Here is a 23,356-nt window from a genome sequence, read left to right on the forward strand (position 1 = left end):
TAAAGTCACTAATAAGCCATCGAACACTGTTTTATTAGCTGTGCCACCAGGACATCAACGAATTTCAATCGCGACAAGCGAATGATGGAGCACGAGGCAGCATTTGCTGTGTGCACTATGGTGCACGAGGCTTACATGCACCGTCACGAACGTGAAACATTAAAAAAAAATTATATGTAGTTAATAAAAAGCAGCGGCACAAAACGAAACCCCGCACAGGCCATCCCCTCTATTGTTGCGCCCCCAAGGATGAAACGGGAAAAAAGAAGTATAATGCAAGGAGGAGGAAGCACAAGCCTAATTTAGGACCTCCAGCTGCTTTCTATTGTTCTTAGAAATATATTTATTGTTTACTGTTAAGCTGGCGGGAAGGTGAAGCCATACCATGTTGGTTTTCACGGCGAACCCTGGCCAATCTCTCCTCTAGCACCTGCCAAATTTCTCAAACAACAGCCGCAACAACAAAATTATTATGCGCTAGTTATGATGTCACTACTTCTAACTTAAGACGAAGCTACCACTGCAAACATTTGCATCACGTTATTTTTTCGCTGCGCTTCATGCACTACAAGAACTGCTCATTTCATGTGCCTGCGAAGCCTCAGCCACGCTGCTTCACTGTCATATATTTTTTTTTCCCGCAGGAAATATGTGCCAGACCAAAGTTTATCTCTGAAGGCTCGTCGCGGTTTGATGTCGAGCAAGGAGAACTGGGTAAGTTATCGTGATCTAGCTACGGCCTCAGTCTTAATTTTCGGCTTTTCACGTATTTAAAAAAAATCATTTCTCAAAAAAAAAAGATAAAACACGGGCGTCTCTGTGATTAACTCCGCTTAGATGGATATGACGCCAGGGGAGTCGAGTCAGTAGAGATGTAAAATTTCATAAAATTTTGAGGTGCGTGAGAAAAAGTGATTGCCTTCAGCTTTTTTTTTTTAGAAAAATAGGAAAACTTGAAGAAAAAAAAGGAAAGATGATTGCGCACAGAGCTTTAAAAAACCCACACATTTATTTCGCTTACACTGAACAGAATATAATTGTTACATTATTGCATAGCAAAAGTCTCAGCAGAGCTTCCGGGTTCAAAATCTAGGGACTTTTTCATGTCAATGCATTGATTTCACGTCAAAGCGTCAAGACCAACATGTATCTATCTGTGTCTGATTAATGTCCGTTTGAGGCGTCAACGCTTCGCCGCGTAACGGACGGGTGCGAGTGCACGTACAGAAGTTTTTTTCCCGCGATCCCTTGGGAGCCTGTTGCGTAGCTTCGTGTGCACACTTCCAAGCTCGGACCACCTTCTTTCACATGGCACGGAAGAAGGGGAAATCTGCAGTACGCTACAGGCGACGGGGCTCGAGGGTTGGTTAAAGCAAAGCCCTTGCCACCACGTGGATGGATCCAGGTGCTTCGCAGACTCCCAAACTCTTTCTTTAGGCCAAAGATTTAGATACGCCTAAAGAAGTCGCATCGCAGCAGAAGAATTCTGTGGGGAAGCTCTGGCGGTTTGTCTTCGTTTTTTTTTCTTTTTCAATTTTATCCTAGTTGAAAAACAAAAACAAAAAACCCAGTTTTTTCCCCGACGTTTTCGATGTTTTTTTCAACCGCTTACATCCCTAGTCAGAAGTAGCACTGACGCACACCGAATCGACTGCGGATATAGAGGTTTGAGCAGAGTTCGTGGTTGGCTGGTTGCTCACGTAGCTGGTAATCACCGGCTTGACCTGTCTGCATTTAAAAGCATCTAGCCAAGCCATTTGGCTGAATCCACATTTGTACTCCGCTCGGTGCAGGCTGGCTGTCGCAGTCCATCTCCCCAGCGCTTAGACGAGCCCGACAGGCAGATTCCCAGAGTTATCCCGCTTCTGTGAAGTTCAGCTAAACACCGTGTGTGTTTACAAGATTAGACAAAAAAAGTTTTTCTTTAGAAAAAAAAAGGAATGTAACGGAGACCCCTACGTGTACACGTAACTGAGGAAACTTCTTGAGCTTTTACGCCGCTCCGTCTTATTCTCCCTTTCTGCCTCGTCATGCGACTGATAATTAATGTTATATATATATATATATATATATATATATATATATATATATATATATATATATATATATATATATATATATATATAAAAGCTCTGCCGCTGCTTTAGATTGAAGCTCCCCTACGACACTTTTAGACGATGCAGCTGCAACTGCAGTCAATCTCCTTTCATCATGAAATCGAGCGAACTAGACAGACGCGGGTTGAGACGGCTGGTCGGATGGAATTTTGCCTATACGTGTAGGACCCGCGTAAACGTTGGCCGTTCGAGCTGAGCAACAGTTGTGTCATGCTGTGTCAGCCCTTTTGCAAATGGTGCACCTACTTCGCCTCGGTCCACAAGGACGGGTCACGTAGGCAGTCTCCAGCAGCTTTTTACCACGTTCAGGGCGACCGCAGACTGGCCCTCGTAATAGCGGGCGGTTACTGCAGGGTCACACAATGGGAGGAGTAAGTTGTCCTTGGTGGCATCTCTTTACACTCAACGAGAGCGGGCACGCTGTTCCGTGCGGACACGCCTGGGGAAAGCAAAGCCTATGTCGTACTCGTTGAATAGCGGAACGTCGCCGCGTGATCTCTTTAAGAGCCCTTCGAGCTCGTGGAAAAAAGTTCAGTTCGTCGATTCCACTGAACATGTTATAGCGTGCTGCGCTGAGAAGCGATGGTCGAGGTGCCCGGTAGCGGAAAGAGCGAAATTGGGTTGCCGCTAAGGTCACTCGCAGAAGGCCAGGAGTACAAAACGATAAACTTCCGCGATATGTAACTTAAGAAAGGATAAATGCGTCGACTGGCCGGCAAGAGTGCGCGAACAAAGGCTCGGGTTGTGGAGAGGAAAACAGAGAGATAGTAGGCGTGTGCTAGTGGGCGACTTGCGGCGCCGCGTGGCTACTCTCAACGGCCTCCCCCTCCGCTGTTCTGTTTACATTCATCCGCCGGAAATCTAGCTATGTTGACCCCCGCGCGAGAATCACAGCGTCGTTCGCCTCCGCCGACGCAGATCCAGGCAGGTCGATCAGGTTCCGGGAGGAGAGGGAGAATAACTGGCGAAGCGTGCTCGCTTCGTTCCTTCCTTTCAGAAGCAAGGGACATGTAAGCGACCGTACTTGATCTTCTTGCGGTACACAAGCACAAACACACACAAAAAAAAGAAGAAAGAAGGGGCAAGAACAAAAATTAAAAATGCAACGATGAGAATAACAGGAGTGATCGGACACTTCGAAAACGAAAGAATTCGCGGGGGTGTCGAGCGAGCGGCTCGCTATTTTATCATGGCAGCTGTGCTTTATTTATTTATCTTACTTATTTACAGTACCCTTAAAGACCCCACATGGGTATTACATAAGGGGGGGGGGGGGGACATTATTGCAGCCTAACGGGCAACACAAAAACAAGAAAAGGCGCAGGCTGAAGGCAGGCAGGCAGAAGATACAGCGGCACAAAATGTATCAGAATTTTTGATAGACGCAATCTCTTTCGGCAGGTCATTCGAAATTTTAATAGCTAAAAGCAAAGGAGAAAATTTGAACAAGTTAGTCCTGCAATGGGGTAGGTATAACTTGAATGGATCATCAGTGCGGTGGGAGACGTATGAAGCAGGGCGAATATGTTCTAGTCGGAAAGTACAAGTGGTGTGGTAGAGTTTGAAGAAGTAATGGAGTAAGGAAATGCGTCTTCGTTGCTGAACTGTTTGAAGATTCAAGGTGTTTCGAAGGTGTGTAATACTGTCGTGTGTGTAGTTGCTTGTTATAAAACGAATCGCACGACTCTATAATGATTTCAATGACTGCGTTAAGTATCCCTGATGCGGATTCCACATTATAGAGGTATATTCCAGCTGCATTCTGACTAGAGTGTTGTAGACCAGAAGCTTTTTGTCAGGCGTAGCCATGTCGAGTGTTTTACGTATTAGTCCTAGTGTTTTACTCGCCTTGCTGGCGATGTACTCTATGTGCTGATTCCATGTCAAGTTAGTTGACATGATGAAACCCAGGTATTTGAACTGATTTACCGGCTCAATGGCAGCATTGTTGGTATTACAAGAAAATGATAATTCCGAGCGACGTGTAGTGAATGTCATTGCCTTGGTTTATTAACGTTAATCTGCGTTAGCCACATGTCACACCTTGATTATAATGTAGTCAAATCAGCCTGCAGAAGAAGAGAATCGTTAGGTTCGTTAATCTGACGATACATGCTACAGTAATCTGCATAAAGACGAATTTGCGACGAGGTATTATTGCGAAGATCGTTAATGTACAAAAGAAATAATAGTGGGCATAAGACGGACCTCTGTGGAGCTCCAGATTTAAGAGCAGTAGGTGAAGAAACAATGTTATCAAGTAGGACAGCCTGCGGTCTATCGGTTAAAAAGTTAAAAAACCAATTAAAATGGTTTCATTAAGATTAAAAGTTTGAAGTTTTACATTTAAGTGGTGATGAGGAGCCCGGTCGAATGCTTTAGAAAAATCTATGACCACAGCATCAATCTGGCCTAAAGAGTGAACGAGTGAATATCTGTGATGAGTTCGAAAAGCTGCGTTTCACAGGATTTTCCTTGCTGAAAGCTATGCTGGTTCGGAAAAAGCAAATTGTTATTTAATAAGTGTTGCATGATGTTACTGTAAAGAATGTGCTCAAGGATTTTACACGGCATTGACGTTAATGATATCGGTATGTAGTTACCGCAGTCGTCGCGATTGCCGGATTTGTGGATGGGAATGATGTGTGCGAGTTTCCAGTCATATGGCAGGGTACTGCCCATCTATAGATTGCTCAAAAAGCATACACAGAAAAACGGATGAGTGTGGAGCAGTAATTTTTAGTAATTTAGAACATATACCGTTAGGACCAGGACTCGATTTATTAGGAAGACTGTGTATACGGCTCTTAAAACTTCCGGAGTCATAACCACATTCGGCATGGTAATACACTGAGAATGAGGTAGGATACATGATGGGGTCATGCTCCTTTCAGTATAGTAAACACGCTGGCAAATGTCTTATTAAGTTGGTTAGCGGTCTTGACGGGGAAGAGCTGCTGGCCGGCGTCTTTTAAGTTAGGCTGAGCTCTAGACTTTCCAGGGTTAACTATTTTCCAGAAATGCTTGGGATTAGTTTTTAGAATTCCTGGTAGTGTGGTATTGAAGAATGAATCTTTAGACGTTTTTATTTCAGTTTTACAAAGACGTGCAATATCTCTGTACTTAACCCAGGCCTTGTTAGTATACATAGCAGGGCGGTATGCGCGTTTTCTTCTTCCTATTAAGCGTTTCAAGTGTAGGGTAAACCAAGGACTTTTCAGGCTGGGACAAATACAAAGTTTTGGGATAAACAAATCCCTTACGCGGAAAACCATGTGCTTAAATAGTGACCAGTTTTCTTCAACATAACGGCTTCTGAAGTCATGCTCTAAAGGTGACAAGGAATCGTTAAGAAACCTACTGATTGCGGAGATAATTGCTTTAGAATAGTCATAAGTATATGTTCGCTGGATTATTTTTTTAATTAGCGCTAAATTAATAATTAAACTTGTTTAACTTGTTATCACTGATTTCTTCCGGAACATTAGCAGAAATAGCGTGTTGGATGCGCGATACATACAAGATCAAGAAGGGCGGTGTCGCGTGTGGGTTCTTTCACAATCTGGTTTCACGATGCATGCATTTATGGCCGTAGGTTTCAGCAGACTGCAGTAAGTGTTGACAAGGGTTTAACTAAAGAAAAATATTATTTTGCATGATGATATTTTATGGGGAGGCTTCTCACTTGACCAACTCAGCAGACTATAGACGCCCTGATTACGCAGCGCGTTACGGACAAGAAGGAAAAGAAACAAATGATACACATATGGCGCTTTCTAGGATGACAGAAAGATACAAGTGATAATACGCACGGGGATAAAGTTAACGCCGTGCGTGTATCACTTGTTTCTTCTTGTCGTCCTTGTCCGTAACTCGCTGTGTAGGTCTATACTAATGGCGCACCAACAGGCCTAAATGGCAGCCTTAACCTAGACGTCAGCTATTCCAACTGGCTTTTGCTTGGTACAACTTCATCGGCGCCGTACCGACAAGTCATCTGAAACCACGTTTTTTTTTTTACTGGTACCCAATGTTCCAGTCGCACAGGTCTCTAGCATTTTGAGTAATCCCTATCAGAAATTTGTCAAATTGTTCCTGAATGAGCTGGAAAGAGAGACATTTGTTATGGCAGGAAATTTGAGATATCAGCCTTATTCAAGTTCTGACCTGCTACTCGGCATTAGAGAAAAGAGGCGGGAATAACACGAATGAGCTCATCAGCCTAGAAAGCCACACGAGCTCTTCTACAGTACCTGAAGGCGACAGACTTGAGCGCCTAGCTGTACAAGCGCTGGGCATCATCCAGCTGCAGGCGCGTACCTTGCACTTTTGTTTTATTTCTCTTTCTTTCGCTCCCCCTCCCCACGTAGCTAAATGGACGAAGTCTGGAAGTGGATTACACGATACGTGTAATCCTGTATGGCCGTTTTATCCATATGTATGCTGTTTTACGTACAATAAAGTATATACACTGTCAGAGAATCATTTCAAGGCTGAAATTATACTGCTTTCACCAGTTGCGCAGTTCTTGATTCACACCTAATTTCATGGTGCTCATGTTCTTTGTCCGCATTGTCCGCATTGAAGCTTACCCTGCCTCTGTAACCGAAAGAGAGAGAGAAAAAATAAGGGGAGGGGGCATCTTTAGTCACTGTCTCACACGTGGTGCACTCTTAAAAAACAAAGGGAATGTTCGCAACTCAGGAATAGCATGTCACTGGAACTGTTAGTGCATGACAGTAAATTCAAAGATTATTGCACCAACCAGACGACCACTAAAGCAATCCACACGCAGACAGCACAGCGCACGTTCTATCTATGTGTATTCCCTTTGTGGTCGTCTGGTTGGCGCAAGAATCTTATTTACTATTGCTGACAACTCCTTCACCAGAAGCCGTGTCCCATAACTCTGTCTGTCTTAGAATATTCGCTTTCCCTCTCCCAAGCAGAATGCGTTCATTCTGGTCATAAGAGGCATAAGCGGGCAATACAAGAGCTCTGGAGAGAGAATAGAAAAGCAAGGAGATGAAAGACAGGGAGCTCAACCAGACGAGCGTCCGCTTTGCTACCCTACACTGGCAGTTAAAAAAAATGGGAATAGAGAGAGGAAAAGAAGGAGCGAGTGGGGTCATGAGCACCGGGCGCGCGCGAGTGGATGCACAGAAGGTCACTTCTCAGGCCGGAGGCTCCACTAGTGCACGAATCGCCTTTTGCGCCGTCGACCTGATGTGGCCACGGTTCCAGTATTTTTGACTCAAGCAATTAATCTCAAAATTTGTCGTTAGGGCAAGCAGTCACTTCGAAGTTGGCAGCACTGCATAAACTTACCCTGCATGATTCAAACAGGACTCCGACCACGAGAACATTCTCACGCACCGCGTACTGCTTGGATTTCCAGCGTCAGAGCCGCGTTCGCAGCCCCTGAGGCAGGTTTCAGACCTCGAACGGTGTTATGCTTGCTGCCGTCGCAGGCGACCGCTGGCTGCTGTCGGCCATCTCGTGTCTGACGAGCACGCCCCGGTTCCTGGACCGCGTGGTGCCGTCCGACCAGGGCTTCGGGCCGGGATACTGCGGCTTGTTCCGCTTCCGCTTCTGGCGCTTCGGCGAGTGGCACGAGCTGGTCGTCGACGACCGGCTGCCCACGCACCGGGGGCGCCTCTTCTACATGCACTCGGCCGACCCCAGCGAGTTCTGGGCGGCGCTGCTCGAGAAGGCGTACGCCAAGTAAGCCTCGTGCCTTGGCTATCGCTTTATAACTACCGTCGGATTCCGTAATGATGTACATGGGAGTCGGAGTTACTGGGTACAGGATCAAAATTCTGGTTCTTCATTTGCATTAATTCAATTAAATTTTTTGATAAGCAATTAGGAATATACGCAGGAAAAGTTCCCAAATGAAGCACAGCGGAACCTCTTGCGTGGGAATTAGACTAAGCACAATATAAAGCAAACCTGAGAAGTAATATGTCCATTAAATAAATAAACTATCGAACAGAAATTAGCAGATAAGTCACGAAATTTGCATGCAGATAAAATCAGCTTATATAATGTTATGTTCGAGCGTAATGACGCTAAATAAGAAGTAAAAGAAATAGGGTGTCGATGTATTTTTGGTTACGGTGTAGTTCCTAGATGCTCCTCTCGATGATATGGCGTATAGTACTGTTAGTTAGGGAAAACATAATGTTTACAATTGCCTTCATGTAGCACGTCATGACCGTCGCAATCTGAGAATGGTCAGAGCGCTTCGTGACGGGATTCGAGCCTTTATCATCTGCTGCTCCACCAGGCTGTGTATATCGACTACTGCAAATAAAGAAGTAGTTCCGTGCCCACGCGTACAATTCATCTGGATGCCCGTGACGCAGGTTCTATGGCGGCTACGACCAGCTGCAGGCTGGCCACACGGGCCGCGCGTTGCAGGACCTGACGGGTGGCGTGGCGCAGACCTTCCGCATGGCGCACGTGGACCCGCCCATGGCCTTCTCCATGGTGTCCAGCGCGGTGCCCCGTTCCACTCTCATGGCCGCCTGCATAATACCGGTGGGGAGGCGGCGCTGTTTTTTTGTTCTGGACCATTCACATGACCATTCAGCGTTGCCTATGAAGCGTTTTTACTAGAGTCATATCGCTACGCAACAAAAACTTCTTAGCGTCGTACCGCGCAGAAAGGCCGTAGTGGGACTGAAAGCGTCATTGTCCTGACTTTGCTACACCAGTTATGTATTAGGTCCCTGACCTTCTGCCCGCATTACTGCTCCTATTTGCTGTCATTTAAGAACTATTTATGCTACTCGTGCGTGGCGAGTATAGCGATGGCTTAACGAGCGTACACTTCTTCATGTTGTGAAATCCAGCTAGGCGACCACGAAGGATTCTAGAAGCCGGCATATACGGCCGACAGCACGCAGTACCCTCGGCAAGCCTGTGACCAGTATTTGTGCTTGAAGCGATGTGACCTAACTCTTCCTATATTATCCTTTTTTAGGACCATCACAAGGGCCCGGCACGACTAAATAATGGATTGTACACGCAACATGCCTACAGCGTGACGGGTATAGCAAAGGTGAGGGTTGCACATATTTCGTCATGATACTTCGCAGTACACAGCTCTTCACTATTGTATTTAGTAATGATCGGCGTGAATGTCGTGGTCTAGAAGAAAAAGCTGCTCTAATATATCGTTTACAGAGAAAAGCGGCCACTGCTGTCCTTATAGCCTCTTTTCGGTTTGAAAGGTATTGATTTGAGCTTCGTCAACCATACTTGTGATAGTGAGCAGTCGACGCGCGCGCAAATTCAGTTTGTTGCAGTGGGCAGCTGGTAAATGGCGAAAGGGTCACACGAGCTGTAGTTATCCTCGTACAATTACCAGAACGATGATAATTTAGTTGTGTTAGCAGTGGAGCATACCCATGAGAGTTATGGTGAACTATACCAATAATATACCAATGCAAGAAAAAGGAGAGCAAGCGAGAGCCGTGTTTTGCGATCTATAATCTGCACCCAGTGCGTGATCTGCAAGGGCAAATTTCGACTGAAATTATTGCCCCTTCGGAGAGGTCACTGCGGAGCGGTTTTCGCTGGGTAATCTGCCACCGGTCAATGTTGTAGGAGCATTGAATTCATGTCATTCTCAAGCCTGCTCGTAATATAGTGTGTTATTCTGTCTAGAGCCATTCTACTGCATGAAGTGACACCGAAAACTTAATCACGTACATTGTGTACCCATGGATAACCTAAACTGCGCAATATTTCAACCTTCCAACAACCATGCCGCCTGCAGACTACTGACGGAAAAGCACAGTATGCGCGAACGTCGCCCCGGTGCCCGCGGTCACGTCGACGGCCATGCACAGCACAGCAGAGAACTTCCTGCGCAGTGCTAAGGCTCTCGGAATAAGCGTGCTTGGTCACTATCCCACACGTGTTTGTACATAGCTCCCCGAGTGCATCTGCTTGAGTACTGTGTACAAGTGTGTCTCAGGCAACATACGTAATTCCGCAAGCTATATAGCTTCAGCACACATCCGAGTCGCCTCACACAACATGGCCGTCAACGCTTGCGCACGGCACTGTCAAAGGCGAAAGTCATGTGCCGTGATAAAGAGAAAGGAAATACATCTTGAGGGGCTAATTGGCTCACATTAACGTTTGGGTACTAGCTGCGCGAAATTGAAAACGCCAATGCAGGAGAAGAAGACACGTAAAATAAGTTCAAGTGGCGACTATACCACATAGCTCACTGAAGCCGAGCTTCATAATTATATAAGTACAACCGATGATCAACTGCCCATGCACATGCGGATAGACAACCAGTGGATGAAGATCACAAAATTTGATCACAGCAGATTATGTCAACCAGGAAAGATAGTGCGGCCCTATAGGCATCTGTCCACCAGTGCATGCGCAGTTCATCGTCAAATGTTTCTTCAATTCTTCCATCTTCAATTGGTTTGTTGACGCTCAGCTTCAACAAACCAGTCGGTATACTCACTCTGCACTTGAACTTATTTTATGCTTCTTGTATTGGTTCTTTCCAATTTCACGAAGTTAGAACCCAAAAGAAAGCAAGGGAAGCTGGGGGCATGGATGGTGGCTCGTGGGTTCGCGCTCTCATATCTAATTTTCCCGTCAGGCACCAAGTCCTCCATCTTGCTTGGGTCAATGCGAGCTGTATGCTCAAGCCTGCTCGTGGTATATTGCATGAAGTAGTGTAAAGAAGCGTAAACGGGGGTCACCAGTGCAGTTATCCCGATTCTAGTTTCATTGACGTGTACGTGAAGGGGTGGCACGAAGTCCCGTTTTCAGAGCCCATGCCGTTCCTTCCCGTTCGTCTTGTTCCCTTCGTGTTTCGTTTCTGCGAGAAGCCATCCAGCGATGCAGTGCTTTCGTTGCCAACTTCCCTGTATGCTTTTCTCGCTGTGTTTCGTATGGCCGCGAAATGAACAACTATAGGTACCTAAAGGACGACATTTGCAGCGCAAGCATCGACAGCAGTAGTTTAATATATACCGCGAAGCGATTTAGCCCAGAACTATCCTCATGGCATTGTGGCAAGAGTTAAAGGTTTCTCGTTAATTACCGTTGGCCGTCCCCGTAACCAGCAGTGTATTACGCATTTCAGTGAACAAACTGCGGTCGCCCATTTGACTGTGTCGCGCCGCGACAGTGATACACGGGGCAATGAAGTAAAACATTGCCGTGATTTTATTGATGTCAAATTGTTTTTTTTTAGCTTCAGGAATGCCATGACGATCCTACACATGAAGTGCTTTAGCTGAAATTTGCTTCATGTTCATTTGACTTACAAATTGCGTTTTGTTTTTAATTTTTGTTAACTGTGTAGGGAGATGTCGGCGCGCTATACTCTACTTCTGTGGCATGTTCATCATACACAAACGCGCTGCGAATTCCACGAGAAAAACAATAATCAGTCAAGGAAAAAAAAACGAGATAATTTCTAAAGTGCGCAAAATACGTGTGGTAATTATATCTTGGCAGAGGCCACCTACACTGTAAACCGATTTACCCTTTGAAGAGTGTTTTGTTGTCTATAACTCATACCCTTACAGTAGTAAAGGCCTATGGGTGTGATTTATGGATCGATTTGCACCCTTAAGGACACTTAAGGCTGTGGATCGGTTTACAGCGTCGCATCTGCAAAATTTCTTACGGAGGCAGGGATAGTGCGTAACCCACACTGAAACAACGTCTCGGCGGGTGATATATACGTGAATACGCTTAGCTTAGTTTGCTCGTTTTCGTGACGTTGACGTTTGCGGTCGACAAAGGGCGTTTCGCCAGTGTTCTTAGGGATGTTACATGGGCGTGCCATTTCCCCCGTCGAAAAATGCGAGTTGCGCCGCGCTGTTTGCAGGTGCGCGTCAAACAGGGAGAGGTGACGCTCATCCGGCTGCGCAACCCGTGGGGCCGCGGCGAGTGGAACGGGCCCTGGAGCGACCGTTCCTGGGAGTGGGACAGCCTCTCCGAGAGGGACCGGCAGCTGCTCGGACTGCGGCAGCCACCCTCCGATGGAGAGTTCTGGTCGGTCCCCTCGACAACCATAGATGACAAAGTTCAACCACGTGTTCCGCGCGCTTCCCGGCAGAATTCCCTCCGATACACGCTCACACTTTACAACGACCATGGAAACTGTCTTTCAAAGGCCTCAAGAGCTTCTAACTGAAATACCGCGCACATCGTGGACACTTAATACCACGTTTCAAGGCAACAGCCACTCTGGAACTAGGTACAATAAGCCATGGTTATTGTATACAGGGTGTCCCAACTGTCATGCACCAGGATTTAAATATATGCAAATGCCACGCAGCATGGACAGAACCAATGTAATGCTGTTTTGCCGTCGCTTGGAGATATTTATTTATTTATTTATCATACCCTCAAGGTACGGTTGTACATTGCAGAGGGGAGGGGCAAAGTAAGTAAATACAGAGGCAAATCACAAAATAAGGAAGGAAGACAAACAACATGGCAGAAAACATCATGTACTAAATAAGAATGGTAAATAGAAACTTGTAAGCGTGGCAAAAATACATGGCGTAACAATAAAGAAAGGAAAGAACGTACGATATAAAAATACAAGCAATAATGTAAAACAATGGCATAAAATCAGTTATTATACAGAACAAGCAAACGCAACAATAATTTATAACATGAAGCTTTGAAGTGTGCTTTTAAAGTTATTGGTGTCAATAATGCTATATAAAGATATAAAGATTATTTTTTGCATTCCGCCTAATCACATAATTAGTCTTAATTAGCTAATCAGCTTCTTAAATATTATAATTAGATGAAAAGCGTCAGTGAGAAAATTTTAGAGTAACATGAAAAACTCCCGATAGAGCTTCCTGTTACTCAATCCGTGCTGCCCAAAATTGTTTTTCCGAGCGTGAAAGAAGCCCGCGAATACACGCAACTTGCCTCGAGCGGCCATTCGCGCGGCAATTTTGCGTACTATCTGCGGGCTTCATTCACAACTACATGCACTTAGCGGTCGGCCGTACGTACTCGTTCAATATGTGGTCGCCGCGCCCTCATGTCTCGGCTAAGCTCGAGGTGCGACGCCGAGGGCGAGCCATCGTGCTACAAAAAGTATAGCATGGCTCTCTTTCGCAGGATGTCCTTCGAGGACTTCACGCTGAACTTCACGCATCTGGACCTTGTGCACATCGGGCCGGACGATTGGATGCAAGAGGCGGCGCTCCACAGTAAGAAGCCCTGGCGCGCAGTGCTGGCCAGGCGTCGCTGGAGGGCCGGGTACAACGCCGGTGGGGGACCAAGCCACCCAGGTCCGTGGTAGCTTTTACTTAAAGCGCAAACTTAAATTGTTGCTATTTTTCTCGCTTGACAACGTTGGGGTACAAATTGTACAGTGGACAATGCATGGTATCCAGTACGCCTAAAACTCAGAATGCTACAATATTCGCGCCTTCAAGCTTACATAGACTTCGAGAAACGCAGTGGTGCCGGGCATCAATCTGTCCCACTGAGAGGCTGTGAAATGAAAATGAAACGCTCTGTATGGGTTCCAGATTTAAAGAAGCGCCAAGCGTAAACCGTTTCCTTGTAGCACTGAAAGCTTTGCAGATTAGGTCAATGTGACGGCTGCTGTCACTGATGAAAATGCACTCTGTGCCACTTATTAAATGATACAATAGTTTTAGATTAATCGATCGCTTGATGACACAGCATTGTTTAAATCTATAGTTGGTCGAAATATTGCGAAGGCCTGCGTAGGTGCCGTCATACCGTAAGGCACAGGGTTCGAGTCTATTTCTATTGAGCATGCATTCCCAGATGGGACTTATGCCGGCTTGGTATGCAATTGGCTTTCGCTGGTCCATTTTACCAACGACCTCACCGTACGCCAGGCGAGCCTCGATAGACACCAAAACGCGAAATGGTGGCGTGCCTTATCGAACCACGTGAATCGTCGCACAGTAGCGCGGGGTACAGCGGCTGTCTTCGCTTCACAGAGGGCAGCGCGACTATAGCGGTGACCTTCCAATAAGGCACCGCTTGCAAATAAGGTTATAGTTTCGACCAAGTAACCTCCTCTGGACGGCGCCAATAAATGCTACCGCACATAGTTCCCGTGCTTGAGTCAGCTGTGCTTGGACCTGTACCCCAATTCAGCCCATAGACTTGCACTAAACTCAGCTATATTTCTAAATATTGTCAACGTCAAATAGTCAAAATGCCCCATTAAATATGCCCGGTGTGAAGGGGCAGCAGTTAGTCTATAGACGGAACTCCGCGGGCTACCACAATCGCTATACGAAAAGTGCAGCGGCTGGGGGCGCAGTCATCTGCAAGGTGCGATTTCCTTCTGCACTTCATTAGCGCTGTCGAAATGAAGGCACAGCTAACGCTATACGTCCCAATTATTAGTTAATTATAAACAATAAATATCTTGCTGTCCAGCTTATGGAACAATGATAACGTTGCGTTCCAGCCTAATTTCTGTGCCTTACATGGTCTATTCTCATCCGCCTTCTCTCTCTCTCTTTTCATTTCACTTATTCCGACAGAGACCACGGGATGCAACCCACAGTTCCACGTGCAAATTCCAAAGACAAACTCAAGTAAATGTCACATGGTTGTGTCCGTGACGCAACAGTACGTCACAGACGTCCTTCGAGACGCCGGAAAGAAGCCCACGTTGCACCCCGTTGGTTTCGCCATATACGAGGTGAGCTTCAATTCCTTGCGATATACAAATGTGCCATGTCATACTGTGTGTAAGGTGTTTTTTCCCACCTTGACATATGTGAGAACATAAAGCACCTCGTCTATTCACATATTTGTGAGCTCTGGTGATCGTTTCTGCTGCGTATTAAAAGCACTCAGTCACTGTGCGTTTCTCTCGATGTCGTGTCCCATGTGGTAGGCAGCGCTCATTGCTTCCACTTCTTTACGATGTGTTATCTATAGTATACCATTGTCGCTGCAGATGTCTTCACTAAACGTAGAATTACTACTCTTACGGAAGTAACCTAAATTTAAGCACTCCATTTCTTTGTTCTTCTCTTATTCTACTACTTCTTTTTCTTTTTTCTTCTTCTTCTTCTTCTTACTTCTTTCACTCTTCTAAGCTTTTCTGAGCTTGAACTTAGAGAGGGTACTTAGAACCGAAGCATGTTTAGATTCGTTGGATTGTCAATATATACTTGTTTATACTTTTCTGTAATACAGTTATGGCGGTGGTTAAGGGAGGGTTAGTAATATCACGAGATGCCGACTTTTGCAGTATTACGATATCTACAAGGCCGTAATTGTGCTGTTGTGCGCTGTTGGCGTAACGATGTGCCGTTTCGCTTGCAGTGTCAATATCATGACTATGATGTTTTCGCAAATGGAAGAGCATTTGCAACGAATAGACAAAATCGTGTGCCTACAGAACGGTACATTACGCAGTCGAACTACTGACGCAAGCTCAAGCAAAGTATATGCTTGCGGTTTTCAGAGCTGACATTGCGATTTTAAAGGCTCAAACGTCGCAGTGCGTACGTAGGACCAGGGTGTGCGCTGTAGTCATGACTACAGCGCACAATCTGTATTTCTTTTTCTTGGAAGCTGCTTGAGCCCTCACCCCCTTTCATTTTTTTTGGGTAGCCTAATAAAGTTTCCTTCCAAGCCAGCTTCCAAGAAAAAGAAATACAGATTGTGTTCGCACCAAGAAATTGAAACCACTCTTGCAAAATCTGAACCTAGCTCTTCCCTCCTTCCCCTCTTCCGGCTTCTTTTTTTCTCCGTTTAAGGTGGTCGCCCAGAAAATGCTGAAGTGGTAGAAAAATGTTTTAGTGATATCTCAGCTGTGGCACTGATACGAAGAAAGCTACATATGTTACCCTCTGTATAGTAGATATAGCGTATATATACACTTGGCCTTATGCGCAGAATTAGTGGTGGTGGAAGCGCTTATTTCTGCAGCGATGTTTTCCTGTAAGGTCAGGGGATCTTTCAATGATAACAATGTGAAAATAGTCTACCGGCATTGGCGGTTGTGAAATGAGACGCGGCCTGAGGTTACGCACTCATACGTGTTAACTCCGCTCGCCGAATAGAGGTTAGTTCGCACGTCAAGCGGGATCACGGATCTGTTCACCTGACAGAGTGCGACGACGCTAGAGGCATCGATAGAGTCCGCGACGCCATTAAGCGTGGTTCGCTGTTACCCAGTCACGTCCCCGTGGGTTCGGAGAAGATAAATGAGCGATTTCGTCCGTCGTGTGCTTCAATTAACCTTGTTGAGCGCGAGCGTCTGAACAAAGGCTCGTCAACTCTCTCGACTTGCCCACTTGGAGGCTCTTCGTCGGTCCTGTTTGCGCATCCGTCGACAACGAAGGATTTCTTCTCGGTGTCCCTACGCGGCTCATCGTCTAAACAACCGACGGTCGTTCGAGTCGCGTGATTTCACGCTGGCGCGAGCTAACCCGCTTTGTGCAGGTGGCGTGCACAACCTTGAACGCCGGCCACCACGTATGAAAGCTGTCGCGTCGGCGGTGCTATACCAGGGGACACGAGAAAAAGCAATTGCGTGCCATAGTCGCGTGCAGGATCGCATGCATTCCCGCGGGGCTCTGTCGAGCTTTTTCGGCAGAGCCCGCACACAGCGAAGTTCGGATGCACTGGCGTCACGCGCGAGCGGCTGTGGCGCTTCTGTGCCAGGTCGCTCGGATGACAGCACGCAACCTGCCTCGTTATTATACGCTAAATAGCTTCCGGAGTAGAACTCCTCATCACCGTTTCATTTAGGAGTTACGCACGTTTGTCTATATACATACCAAATGTTGTGGTGAATATGAAAAACAAGAGAAGAAGCTTAGTGAGAGGGTACCTGCTCCTGTAATGTATCGCGAGAGAATGGGAAGAATATTAAAAGGACCGACTGCCAAAACAATAACTATAGACTGCGCCACGATATAACTTAAAGCAGCACACCCTCCCCCTTTAGGCGTTTATAATAAAGCCTCGGTTTGAACTAGTAGTCATATACTCTGAGAACTCAGACAGGGCATCGCGTAAAAACGTCGATGAATAAAGGAACACGTACAAGAACTGGTCGCAGCTACTGTCATGCTCGTTGTACGTTCATATGTCCCCATATTTGTCCTCGTTTTTCTGCGAAGCCCTGTCTAAAGCCGTTAGCTAATCGGAGGGACACCGGTTATCAGCGCCCCTCAACTTAGACTGAATTTTATGTTGAGGATACGAAGCAGTCCTTTTTGTTTCATGTATTGGGGGCGAGGACTTACGGAGTCGCCATCTGTCGGAAGCGCCTCCCTTGCGTAGTGTATGAGTGATCACGCGGCGCGCTCCTCACAGGTTTCGCCTTAAGGCGCTCAATAAAAACACCACGCGGCAGCCCTCCTGGACATTTATGTAAGCACTCTCAAAACGAGTCAAGCTTTTGACTGTCGATATAATAATCTTGGGCAAACTGAATGAACAGAATCATTTACAGACACTGTCTCTTTACCGAAAAAGTCCAGTGAACTCCACTGCGCGCGGTCGCCGCGATGGAGTCTCCCGAACCGGCTCCTTGCGTGAAAGGTAGGCAAATGCTCAGATCAAACTACGTGAAATATGTTCTTATAGTGGGCTGTCTGTATAAGCGAATGGAGCATAACAGAATGAAGCCTCAGTGCAGCGATCGCACGGGTTGGCAGCGACCGATTGCGCGTCTGCATGCATGTCCACGCACAATGTTTTGCTTTCGCTGCGAGCGCGTTTTCGCATCGTGCCGTGAGCTTTAGGCCGCAGCATATGCGCACTTGACAGTACACTAGCAACCATTGTTGCATGGACGCTATCAGAGCTGTTCAAAAACAATTTCGTTATAGAGATTTCGACGTCTAAGGCGACTGTGAAGGCTAAACCCCATGAAAGCGACTTTGTGCGCGACGGCGACAAGCGACAGCTTCGAGCGACAAAACGGGCCGTCGCTTAAACAGATCGCTCGGTTTTGTCGCTCGATCGCTCGCTTCTGCAAATCAAGAATTTGCCGCTCGACGCCCGAAAGTGCTATGAGCGACTAGCCTATAGCGCGAAGCCGGAACTGGAAGTACATCGCTCAAATACTGTCGATTGTCGCACGGAACAAGCAAACGATTGAATTTTTATTCAAACAATGATAATAACCTACTGCAAGACCTTCAGAAATATTTTATGCTGCTTTTTACAGTAAAATACATAAATCTAATATAATGAAGCACGCGTCACGCTGGTTTCGACGCGTATTTGGTGCCCCCAACCGGCAACACCGAGGAGACGTCGCTCGAAGTCGTCACTCGCATGGGGTACGACTCGTAGGCGGCGAGCGAACGCGACAGCCATCTCCATCGCATCGCTTGTCGCTGTCGCGTGCAAGATCACTTGCATGGGGTTTATACTTGATGTGCCGTCGCGACGAGTGAAAAATGTTTTTCTTCTAAATTCTTGGACGTTTCAATACTACTTCTAAAGTTGCGTCGCACTGTATGTTTATCGGTCTTCTCAGCGTGCGATTTCCCGCTGCTTCTTTTTCGTAACCCAGTACATTAATTCATAACACAAACATAACCATGTGCCATGGCTTTTTTAAATGTGCTTCTTACCGCTCACTTTCCATTCCAGTGAACTTGCCAGAATCTAGCATCAACAAGTTCATAGACCAAATTAAGCGTCATGACATAAGCCGAGCAGCGGGCACGGGCGAGCGCCTGAGTGCGCGTTTCCTGCTACTCACCAAACATCGCAGTCCCGGCGCCGTAGCAGAAATCTTCCTCGCGTCTGTGCTTGATGTATACCCGAGTTGTAGCCGATGGCTGTTTGCCGGTTCTAAGTTTCGCGAGCCAAGCTTCACGCAGCTTCTTGTCCTGCGGCTACGTGTGAATAAGGCTGACGCCGGGTTCCGTTGTGTACGTCCGGCACTGCGGCACCGAGCAGTAGCCTACCACGCTGCATGCCTCCAAAAGCAGCCACTACCTGTTATAGTGCTTTCAAATGTCGTCAGGCAGATACCGAAGGCCGGAAAACCTCACCACTTAATCAGAACCGCAGCGCAGAGGGGACATTAAACTTTAGTTTTCAGTTCGCTTCAGCGCTTACGAAGCAGCCGACGCGGCCGCTGTGTCCTAGTGATCGCTCATGCCACGTCACGCCGACGGTGACACCAGCTTTTCCAGTGGTGGAGCTCGCCCCCAATAGCGCTCGCTGTGGCGGTTTTGAGATGACACCAAGCCACAGGCGTAGTGGTACTTCAAGCGCCTATTTCGATCCCACATGAACAAAGAAATGACATCTGTTCACTTTGAATGTCATTTCTGTTTGCATTATTTAGCCACTGCTCACGACCACTTGTTGCTACGCGTATAGGAATGGCTGCGAGCATTCAGTTATCAGCCGTGAATTCCAGACATGACGAAACGTGCGTGGGCGAACGCGCCTGCATAGCAAATTTTTGAAACGTGCGCCCAACACACCTCCATTTTGCTCGCTTCCAGCATCATACACGAAGCGTCATGCGAATTGAGTCAATTTCTTTGGGGATAAAATTGGCGCAGTCTTACTGGCGGTCGGCTATCGCAGGGTAACCTATCGAAGGACTATCTTGCTGGTATAGTTTTTCGATCCTCCGAAGTCACGTGTTAAGTTATGGAGTATTCAAGTGGTCACTTCGGGGCCCTCTGGCAGGGCCACTGTAAGGACGAGCAAGACGCCTTTAAATCTGCATCGCGCAATGGACGTGAATAAACACTATAAAGCGGCTACATTATTACCGTTTCAGCCCGTTCATACCCGAAGTAAATAAAGCTTTGTTGCTGCCTTACACGACTTAATTTTGATGCGCTGCCGGTGCACTCTGAGTCGACTATACGCGAATATCTTTATGGATGTTTCCGTTTTTTTTTCCTTACTCAAAATGAGACGCGCGAAACGACGAAGCGACAGTATAGGTACCAGGAAATGACTCGTACTAAAAAAATATCGCTCCTGCAAACATTTTACAGAAACAGCCATTGAGTGCCTCGGATCCTCAACCCATGCACTAGCGCCGTATACGTATATTCTTAATATAATGAGCACAGTAAAGGGACACTAAGAGAAACACTGAAGCAGGTTAAACTCACAAAGTATTCTTTCAATACTCTATTTTCTGGTAATTTTGCGGTAATAGAATGCTTATTAGAACAGAAAATCAAGGTAAAAGTTTTTTTTTCTCATTTCGAGCCGAAACCCATCCGTGGTACGTCATAGTGACGTTATGGATTTCATAGTATACTCTTTGATTTGGGCCGTTGTGGCTTAGTAAATGTTCTTGACACTTGCTAAGTTTAGTCTGTTTTTTTCTTGTAATTTACTATATTCAGTTTTTATGGATAAAAAAAATTAACTAGCTAGGCCCGAACAGACGCCGTCAAAAACCATGACGTCATGACGAGCTTGTGCATGCGGAAGCGCCACAATGCTCTTTCGTTTTTCGTGTCTTTTCTGGGTCACCAAGCCTCTTCTCGGGGTAGGAGCGATCTTGTTTGGTATCGTATAGAATAAATGGAGCTTGAATTATTGTTTTGAAGACGTGGTCTTCTTTACCGAGTTCAGATGGATTTGGGTTTCGTGGAAATGGGGTGTCTAACCACTGTCTCCTAGTAAATTAGACGCTTTTAGTCCTTCTGCTGCACGTAGGTCAACGAAAAAGGGCGTCAAAATGAAGCTTGGAACGAAAACGATGCACGAAGTTAGCGAGAGTTACGTACTGAGCAATGCATAATAAGGCCCCATTAGAGAAGAAAGACCGGAATGAAATATATATGCACTCGTTCAAACTGCGAGTGCCTAAAACCGGAACCGGAAGTGTGGCTTTATTAAATGAAAAAATGTGTGCCGATCCCGGAGATAAAGCAGTATAAAAAGACAGAAAGAAAAGCAAAGAAAAGTAAAGGTTAGGTAATGGACTCTACGTAAGCGTAAGATGGTATGTAAGAGCAGGGTATACCGTGGTGTATACATGAAGTTAAGGTGACTCAACAGCGGTTGAACGTCGAAGAAATCAAGACAATATCTTTTGGGCGAGCATTTCTTTCCTCACGAATAACAAGCATAGAGAAGCATGGAACAACAAACCACACGATACACTAATGGGCACCGGAAGATCTAGCTTGTCTTCGATCTCAACCACTGCTAACTCGCCTATTTCTTTTTACTGTCCCTTTATCGTAACTCGAGACGCCAAAGATTTCCCCATTTGCATTTGTACTCTAGCGTGAGTTACGTTGTAGCCTGTAAATAATGATAGTACACCACCTGGCTAAAACGCGTGATCCTAACCACTGCGCTGCTACGCGCTCCACTTGACCCTAGAAATTCACAAGGTTGAGATCAACACTACGCTTCGAGTGACGTATCCAACTATTTTTCAATATCACTTTTCGGCTATTGCGACAGAAAGGTGAAGAAAAGGCTAGGTTAAATTTACTTACGGTTAAACAGCATCTAAGAAAGCGTGGGAACCGTGCAAAAAACGAGAACGGAGACCAGACACCACACGAGCGCTTTTGTGGTTTCCGTGCTCATTTCTTGCGCTGTTCCCGCGCTTTCCAAGATGACCCAACTAGCCCAACGTCGCTTCCCTTTTGCAGAAAGCTTTGTTCAAGCGGTCCCTCGGGGACCGAATAGGTAGAGCACTGCTAGAGGCCAATGACAGAGCGCGAAAAGTAGCGGAATAGCAATGGCCCAACTGCATTGTTTCGAAATAAGTAGTCGAAAATAATCCAGAGCCCTTTGGCTGAGGCAGTCCTCACAGCCTGGTTACTGCTTTGCAATGTAACACTCTACCGATCGAGCGCGTTGCGCTTCCAAACGAGATGTGCACCAGGGTTGTCCTTGCTTGTTTGCTTTAGTGACGCCCGCATCTACTTGCCCCGCAGATCCCGGCGAACCTGACGCGGCTGACGACGCAGTTCGTGGCCACGCATCGGCCCTTGGACGTCACGGTGCACACGACGACGCGCGAGACGGTCACCTTCTTCACGCTGCCCGCCGGCGACTACATCGTGCTGCCCTGCACCAGTGCGCCCAACTGCGAGACGCGTTTCCTGCTGCGCATCTTCACCGACGAGCACAGTAACGTGTGGTGCGTCGTCATGTGTGGGGGAGCTCTTCTATCTGGGGCGTCCGGACACGCGGCGCATAGCTGGCGTAATGTGTTCCTCGACCCGCGCCGACTGCGCGAGCGTGCTAAGGTCGTTACGCCGAGTATACGCGCGGACACGGTAATGTTCTCGGCTCGGCCACGAGGAGCGTACTAAAGGATATATTTCCCGTTACGTCCACGGGGAACATTCGTTGACCGGCGGCGGCCGTTATGCCGCTTTGTCGGTTCAGGATGGGTAACGGAATAGCGGGTTGTACGTGACTGTGTATACCCGACTGCTGCATCCCAGTTTTTTTTTTTTCTCTTGTATGTCATCCGCGACTGTTTACAATTCGGCAATTCGGTTACGTTGGGGCGAACGGGTTAGACTGGTGAGGTTCACGTATACGCATTGAACCATCGCAACAAACGGCGCCATTGATAGAAAGACTGCAGGGTAAAAGCGCAAACAAGAAAATGTGCGGCCGTGATGCGGTGGTTACGGAAACAAGAGGTGGCTTCGTCCAGTCTGAGCGCAAATGGTGCGCACAGCAATGCATGCGGGCGGGCGCTCCGTCACTAACCGTGCCAGGGATCAAAGTCGTGTAGACGCTGCACAACTGAAGTGCGGGCCGCATGCGCAGTGGCGTACTCGAAGGCTAGGATTTACCCATATTTCGCGTGACCTAGTCGGGAGGGTTAAACATTCGAACGGTGCCACACAGGCTGCGTACAAGAGCTGCCTTGACCGCGTGTTTGAGACACGCCTAACGCGATAACTGAGTGATGAAGCGCCGTCGGGACGTGTAGAAGTATGCGCCTACAGCAGACTGCCCATATACTAACGTGATTGTCCCCGCCTCATGCCGTATCGCGAGCGCGAGCGATCTTCTATGTCGAGCCGCGATCTCCTTCGCTTCATGCACGCCCGACGCGTGGTGAGACGGAAATTGCCACATGACTCGTCTGCTGAGCTGAAGCGAACAAAAAGGTATTTTCCAACCAAAGTTTCTTAAGACAGCTCATCTTGCCTCACAGATACATGGTCCACGTGTGCCTTTGTGTTACTGGTTTTAGAATGAACTATCAACGTCTTAGC

At 46.9% G+C, this 23,356-nt stretch overlaps 1 protein-coding gene across 1 annotated transcript in view; it reads left to right on the forward strand.

Annotated features, from left to right (window-relative positions):
- The window catches only part of LOC139047721 (calpain-9-like), a 116,077-nt gene that overhangs the window by 79,083 nt on the left and 13,638 nt on the right, over positions 1 to 23,356 (forward strand). The window contains exons 3-10 of the mRNA XM_070521722.1: positions 645 to 714; positions 7,589 to 7,841; positions 8,486 to 8,660; positions 9,106 to 9,183; positions 11,998 to 12,164; positions 13,257 to 13,429; positions 14,672 to 14,832; positions 22,052 to 22,257. Coding sequence (XP_070377823.1) covers positions 645 to 714; positions 7,589 to 7,841; positions 8,486 to 8,660; positions 9,106 to 9,183; positions 11,998 to 12,164; positions 13,257 to 13,429; positions 14,672 to 14,832; positions 22,052 to 22,257 — 1,283 coding nt within the window. The remainder of the gene's footprint in view (positions 1 to 644; positions 715 to 7,588; positions 7,842 to 8,485; positions 8,661 to 9,105; positions 9,184 to 11,997; positions 12,165 to 13,256; positions 13,430 to 14,671; positions 14,833 to 22,051; positions 22,258 to 23,356) is intronic.

The sequence above is a fragment of the Dermacentor albipictus genome, chromosome 1, assembly GCF_038994185.2.
Source record: "Dermacentor albipictus isolate Rhodes 1998 colony chromosome 1, USDA_Dalb.pri_finalv2, whole genome shotgun sequence".
Classification (NCBI taxonomy): Eukaryota; Metazoa; Arthropoda; class Arachnida; order Ixodida; family Ixodidae; genus Dermacentor; species Dermacentor albipictus.